This window comes from Microcebus murinus, chromosome 4, assembly GCF_040939455.1.
Source record: "Microcebus murinus isolate Inina chromosome 4, M.murinus_Inina_mat1.0, whole genome shotgun sequence".
In the NCBI taxonomy this organism is placed as follows: domain Eukaryota; kingdom Metazoa; phylum Chordata; class Mammalia; order Primates; family Cheirogaleidae; genus Microcebus; species Microcebus murinus.
Window position 1 is genome coordinate 108,261,779 of NC_134107.1, and position 7,335 is coordinate 108,269,113.

Here is a 7,335-nt window from a genome sequence, read left to right on the forward strand (position 1 = left end):
AAGAAGGAAAAAAAGTGAAACTGATTTTCCAAAACCTGTGGGACAATTACAAAAGGTGTAACATAAATGTAATGGGAATACTAGAAAAAAGAATAAAAAGAGAAAGGAACACAAATGTATTTGAAGTAATAATACCATAGCATTTTCCAAAATTAATGACAGACACCAAACAACAGACCTAGGAATCTCAGAGAATAGCAAGCAGGATAAATGGGGGTGGGGTGGGGGGTAAATCTACACTTAGTCTTATCATACTCAAACTTCAGAAAATCAAAGACAAAAAAAAGTATCTTGAAAGAAGTCAGAGTAAGGAAAAAACGCCTTGCCTATAGAGGAGCAAGAATAAGAATTACATCCAACCTCTCCTCGCATACCATGCAAGCAAGATAAAAGTGGAGTGAAATATTTAAGTGTCGAAAGAAAAAACATGGCAACCCAGAATTCTATATCCTGAAAAATCATCCTCCAAAAGTTAAGGAAAAATACTTTCTCAGACAATCAAAAATTGAGGGAAATTGTCACTAATATATTTGCCCTGCAAAAAATGTTAAAAGAAGTTCTTCAAAGAAAAAGGCTATTGGTCAGAAAGTCAGATATACCTGAAAGAAAGAAGAGTGCTAAAGAAGGGAAAGTGAAGATGACATAAACATGGCAACAAGCGAGCCGCCCCTCCCTCAGGAAGCCCTGGCTGGCCCGGCCCATTCTGGCACCCTCCTAGTGTTCCGGGAGCATCCGCATGGCCCTCGTCACACAGTGCACAATGGCTGCTGTCTGTCTCCGGCACAGGGCTGCAAGCCGTGTCCCCAGAGCCAGGCCTGCGAGGTGCCCGGCGTCTGTGAGTGAATGAGTGGAGGCATGCGTGGCAAAGCACCCCCACCAACACCCGGAGAGTTGTTAAATAGCACATCTCTTTATTAGCAGTTCAGCAGGAAATTCCAGCACGGCCACTGTCCCGGTGAAGGGCTCACGTGCTGGAGTCTCTCTGCCCAGGTCTGGTCATTCTTCAGGTCAAGCAGGCGTTGGACATTCTTCTGACATAGGCTGCTCCTTGGCCCCGAAGGACTTCAACCTGGGAGGCAGAGAAGTGCCCGGGCACACGTCATGGAGCTGTGGCTGGCCAAAGAGCAGAGCTGACCACAACTCCCTCTACCCTGCTGTCCTGCACACTCACAGAGCTCTGTCTAGAGAGCAGAAAATCCCACGGAAAGAAAAGGCAGTGGTATGTCAGACAGCTGGGACTGAAGCCTGGGGCTGCTTCTCCCAACTCAGAAGCCCCTGAGAACTGCTTGCCCTTCCAGAACCTCTGGTTCCTCATCTCTAGTAATAGCAGCACATACCCAGCGTGGCACATCCCGGTGCTAGACGCCGTCACCCCCAAGACAACCCTCCGCAGTAGACACTCCACTGTAGATGAGGAAACGGAGGCACCGAGGCATTAGGTAACCCACCCACGGTGGAACCGGATTGGAACTCAGTGCCTGCTCGTGGACTTGGCTCAACCTCTGCCTTCTGTATGATGGGCTTGAACGATGCCCTCCTCTAAGATTGTTTTTGGTTCAGATGAGAAATCTTAACAAAGTACCTCGTGCAGAAGCTGGCATACAGTAAGTGCTCAATAAGTGCCAGCCTTACAACCCCACGGCCTTTCTCTGAGTGTTCCAAGGACACTGTGTCTAAATGACGTCTTTAGCTTCCACAACAGCCTGTGCAGCCGTCCCTCTGGCAGGGGTGCCGCGGCTGCTTCCCGGATGGCAAATGTAGCTGTTGTGTCCTGCAATCAGCCTCCCGCCTCACAGGACCTCATAAACAGCGATCATGTGACCACTGGGACCCAACCCAAGCAAAGAGGCTGTGGGACCCAAAGTCACATCCCTAGTAGGTGCACGTCCAAAGTCTATGTGGCGTCACTCCTGACTCTTTGATCTTGTGACTCAAGGTGAGGTTAGCAGACCAGCAGCAACAATGCCCAGGAACTGTTAGAACTGTGGCCCCCCACCAGCCACCAGCACGAGATCCTAGACCCATGAATAATGCAGAAGCAAAGCTCTCCAACACCACAGTGAAGAGAGTCAGAGAGGCCAATCTGAAGCTTGACTTCAAGTTCTTTCAAAATTTTGAAAGGCAGTGCAGAAGCCCAAAACTGCTGCCTTCCCCCCCTGCCCCACTGGCCCCAGTGCAGGCCCCTCCCCACAGGGAAAGGCAAGGCCTAATTACCAAGTTCCCCACCCTAGCACACCCTCCGCTGCCCAGGATAACCATGTGCTCTGCCCGGTTCCTCACCTGTCGGCTCTCTCACCTCTTGCTCTTAGCACTCGAAGGAAACTGTCATGCTGGGTTCCTGAGATGACTCATCTGTAATTTGGCATATGCTGCAGGGGACAGAGGACAGGGGCAAGGTGGAGGGGCTGCCTGGTGGCACAGCCTGCCCAGACCAGACTGCACCCGACCGTGGCCCAGGGGCTGGGGGAGCGGAGTCGGGCTGGCCATGCTGGGCTGTGGCCACATCCGGGCCCAGGAGCGGAGTCCCACGAAGAGGCACTCAGCCCAGAGCCCTCTGCGCCCCGGCAGGCACCATGGAGGCTGACAAAGCCCCACAGCGTGGAGCACAGAAGACGGGCCAGCGGCCCCAGGAACTGCTTGTCCCTGCTCTTGATGTTGGAATACCTGCACCCCACCTGCCCCCAGTTAGGAGCACAAATCAACTGGTCGCAAACAGCTTACCTTCTTCTCACCTGCTCTATTCGATCTCGCATGATGTCCTCCGTCACCTCGCTCGGCACTTGGAAGATGCGGGTGTGGCTGCAAAACGCCATTCAAACCTTTTTCACTAGGCAGCGAAACTGCCAGAGCTGGGGGCGCACGGACACTTGCTCTGGCCCCATTACCGTGAACTTGCAAGCCAGCCCCTCACCCTCACCCTCGTGAGTCAGGAGCACAAAGGGTTGTTACTACCCAAGGACGCCAGAGCTGCCCAACAGTGCCGAGCAGTCCTAAGGCAGCCAGGGACACAGAGGTTGCTGCTTAGACTAAAGTCTGTGGGTCAGTGGTCTTGAAAGACGCGGAATTCACCCCTTCTGAATTCCTCCCCAACTTCACTACCACTATCTACAATCTGTGTTGTGCCACATACACTATGGTTTAGAGATATTTCTAGAACGTTCTGTTGCAGGGAAGCCATGGGTGTCTGGTGGCTGTGGCGTTCTATTTCACCACACTGGCTTTGCCTCCTGCCTCCGGTCCCCTTCCTGTCCTTCCCCACTCCTCCCCTCACGACCCCTCCACTCCGTCCACTAAACACCCCGTTTCTGTGTCTATTGAAGCTGCCCTCTTTGGCTAACGCCCCACTCTCAGTGCTCGGGGCCTCACAGGTGAGGACAGCACTGCTACTGCCCCAGGGACCTGAGGCCCCCAGGTGGGCTGTGCTCATGACTGTCCCAGGCAAGGAGGAGCCTGAGAGGGAGACAAAGGCAAAGGTGGCCTGAGAGGAGTTGAAGAATGCAGGGACGCCAGCAAACGGAGGAGTGCCCAGCGCGGGACAACAGGGGGCCTCAGAGAAGGGCCAGCACTGGGCCCCGGAGGCCACGTGGACCGTCCGGGTGCTGCGGTTCCTGCTCTCTGAAGTCGCCCCTCTCCCCACCCTGGCTCCTGTTTCTCCAGTTCCTGCCCCACTCAAGGGCCATTCCCAGCAACGGCCTGGCCTGCTAGAAACCTTTCAAGTACCCCAGGTGTGACCTGGGTCCCCCACAGTGTGTTCTCAGAGATATTACTCACGGCTTCTCTAGCATTTTCTTCAACTTTCACACACCTTGCCCACCTGGGTAACTTTTAATCCTTTCGAAATTGAGGACTATGTCATATTTTCTCTCTCTTCCAGAGGGCCTAGCAAACACTGGGTGGCCAGCACACGTTTACCGAACAGATGAATGTCCAGGGCGCCCATAAAGGGGTATGCATTCCCTGACTCTACACTCACTGAAACTCAAAAGGTGACACTAAAGCCAGTGGATTACAGGGGAAACAGGCAGAGTTAGTGGTTTTAAAAAATCTCTGTAGAAAACCCAAGATGGAAAAATTATATGTAAATAATTAATGCCTGTAACCTGGCTCAAAAGCTCAACCCTGTTAAATAGTTATACTATCCAGCCAGGATTGTTAAAGTATCGGAAGATGATGTGTGTACTGTCCCAACCAAGGAACACAGCTTTAGAACTCCACCGTGCAACCAGGTCAGCCACAAAAAAGCCTGGATTACAATCAATGGCATTTATGATTTGAGGGACCTCAGAAGATTTTCCATACAAAAAATTCTTTCCGGCCGGGCGCGGTGGCTCACGCCTGTAATCCTAGCACTCTGGGAGGCCGAGGCGGGCGGATTGCTCAAGGTCAGGAGTTCAAAACCAGCCTGAGCGAGACCCCGTCTCTACCATAAAAATAGAAAGAAATTAATTGGCCAACTAATATATATATAATATAAAAATCAGCCGGGCATAGTGGCTTGTGCCTGTAGTCCCAGCTACTCGGGAGGCTGAGGCAGGAGGATCACTTGAGCCCAGGAGTTTGAGGTTGCTGTGAGCTAGGCTGATGCCACGGCACTCACTCTAGCCTAGGCAAGAAAGCGAGACTCTGTCTCAAAAAAAAAAAAAAAAAAAAAAAAAAAAAAAAAAAAAAAAAAAAAATTCTTTCCCAGGGAGGTCTCAAATTCCACCATTAGCTAGTTCTTCCTGTCATGTAATTACTGTGCGTTTGGATCCTTCTAAAATGCAGGTGCCACGAGAAGGGGTAGACACGTGAAAACCCAACATGGGGAAGCAAAAGGGTGTTTCCTGAGAAACACAGCCTCCTCCATAGCAGACAGCAAAGCCCACGGTGGGGCAGGGCAAGGGAGGCCCACGTGCACCCACAGCTGCTCCTCCCTCATGTCCACAGCTGAGAAATCCCTCAGCCTTGCCGTGGGGTCTGAAGGGAATATTCTTGCTATCTTGAAAGCCCAGCTCCTTCCTACATTTCGAAATGACTCGAGGGGTTGGAAGGAGAGGAGGAGAGAAGAGGGCGACCTCGGGGGTCAAGCAGGGACGGGGGTCAAGCTGTGTTCCTTGGTTGGGACAGTACACACATCATCTTCCAATACTTTAACAAGCAGGGACGGTCCAAGCCCGCCATACACTACTTGGAAGAGATGGGTGATGCAGGCCGGAGGCCCCGTGAACATGGGCACTGGAAAGGCGATAGAAAAGCCTACGCTTCCTAGCAGGAGGTGGCTCTGGCCCCGCTCCGCCACCTGAGTGAGCCCCTGCATCTCAGAGCCAGGAGAGGCGGTCCCTGGCAAGGCCAATGTGGGGCACAGAACTCTAGCCTCAGGCTCTGGGAAACCTCCAGGCACCTCAGCTGCAGTTGAGGGCTTTGGCTTTTGCAACGTAAGAGCTTATTTTCTTTTAGCTCTTTAAAGTACAGCCACTTCTGAACAACTCAAGTGCAAAAATAATGGAAGTCTTGAATGTATTCAGAAGCCTTTAAGACATGGACAGCAAGCCCAGTTTTCCAACCCTTTGAGTCATTTCGAAATGTAGGAAGGAGCTGGGCTTCCAAGATAGCAAGAATATTCCCTTCAGACCCCACGGCACGGCTGAGGAATTTCTCAGCCGTAGGAGACAACACATCCAGGGAGGAGCCGCTGTGGGTGCACGTGGGCTGCATCGCAGAGAGAGGGGCTGGCACCTTCTCCCACTCTCCCTCCCCGCTCCTCCACTCAGCGCAGAGGGGATGCCCACCTCCATCTGATGAACTGGATTCTTGTCCTCTCCTCCAGCACCTCCTGACTCTGGTTTGCTGACAGATCAGACTTTGAGAGACAGTGTTTCACCTAGGAAATCCAGGAGGGCCCGCCTGATTCCCACCCAGCATGGACCCGCTGGCTGGGCTGGCACCACACCAGATGCCCCTTTTCCAGAAGCTGCAGTGGGACCGCCCACCTTGGCCCTCTCACCCAGCCCCCTCCCGGACTGTCTCAAACTGTTACCACATTTTTGGTCACATGTATGTCTTGGCCATGGGTGGGAGGAAGGTTGGTCGACATCTTCTCCTTTATGCCCTGGGCAGCCTCTTCCTCTGTCTGAAAGGTGAGTCATTTCCCTCTGAAAGTGTCTCTGCATCTGATCCCAAGTCCTCTCTTCTCCTCTTCCTTCCCCCTTTTTCCTTCTCCATCACAACACACATACCCCATATTCACACACGTACACTCCACATCTTACCTTTCCTGCCACAAGCTCCTCTATTGCCACTTTCCTGTGAAGTCCCAGGGACCTCCCTAAGTCCCAGGGACCTCCCTGGCCCTGTCCCAAGGTGTGAGATGCCCTCGAGCTGCAAATGATGCTGCTGCTCAATCCAGGATGCTTGAGAAGCAGGGCAGGGCTAGTGGCGACACTAACACATTTCTGCCCAGGACATGGGCCCCAGTGTCCTCTAGGACTTTTAGGGGGATGAGACTCAATTCAAGGCAGGGTATTTGGCAATGAACTTGAGTTTCCAAGCTCTGTGTAGAAGGAAGTCCAGATCCCCACATCCACTGAGACCAGCTTTCTAGAATTTTGGATACCCTGAGTCACAGAGGAATTTTACTCACTTTTTTCAACCAATGCTGTACTACAGATACAGCCTCGCTTTCCACAACATCAATGTCCTAGAAGAAATTGGTAAGCTGATAACCTCAGAAAACCTAGCAACCCAGCTCCCCACCCACCCCCACTCTTGTTCAAAGGCGTGTGTTGTAAGACCTCTCTGAAGGGCAGCAGGAGCACAGAGGGGAGAGATGAGAAGCAGTCCCGTGTGGCTACCGCCAGCACTGCTTACCGAGCTGGTTATTGGCGGGAAGGGGAGCCCCACACCTTTCCGGGCGAGAATGTACACAATCCACGTTGTAATTATCATCTCTGGGCTTTCACCAGGCCTCCTTCTTGGCTCCCTCCTTCCATCGAAGCTGCCCAAGAACTCCTGTGGGACAGGGAGGTCATTGAAGGGAGGTGCCCACCTGATTGGTTGACCAGTGGTGATGTGACAATGCCCCCCTGCATCCCCAGGGTCAAAGCAGAGATGGAAAAGAGAGGTCAGGAGGTTATTCCCTAGTGACGGTCATAGCTCAGAAATGGACAGAGGAGGGGATGAGAGGTAGGGCCCGAGGAGGACACAAAAGGGAAGTTACGCAAACCCAGATAGAGAACCTCAGGTGGGCAGGTGGGGTGTGGAGTTGATGACTGGTCACCCGGTCTTGAGCAATGCTAAAGCAAAAACAGATTTCACAAATCAAAAAAAAACGAATTTGTGGCGAAATGACCTGGGACT

At 52.4% G+C, this 7,335-nt stretch overlaps 1 protein-coding gene across 3 annotated transcripts; it reads right to left on the reverse strand.

Moving 5' to 3' along the window:
* Positions 1-889: 889 nt before the first annotated feature.
* Positions 890-7,031, reverse strand: SPATA19 (spermatogenesis associated 19). Of its 3 annotated transcripts, none has more exons than XM_012739626.3 (7): positions 6,847-7,031; positions 6,620-6,676; positions 6,020-6,109; positions 5,769-5,860; positions 2,722-2,799; positions 2,281-2,369; positions 890-1,069 (listed from the first exon to the last, which is right to left on the reverse strand). In XM_012739626.3, exons 1-6 carry the CDS (start codon positions 6,922-6,924, stop codon positions 2,306-2,308), a joined length of 459 nt encoding a protein of 152 aa, XP_012595080.1. In that variant the 5' UTR covers positions 6,925-7,031; the 3' UTR covers positions 890-1,069; positions 2,281-2,305. The 3 variants fall into 3 exon arrangements, with proteins under 3 accessions (XP_012595080.1, XP_012595079.1, XP_012595078.1); XM_012739625.3 differs by having other exon boundaries at positions 2,297-2,369; positions 6,017-6,109; XM_012739624.2 differs by having other exon boundaries at positions 6,017-6,109; positions 6,847-7,030.
* Between the last annotated feature and the right edge of the window lie 304 nt (positions 7,032-7,335).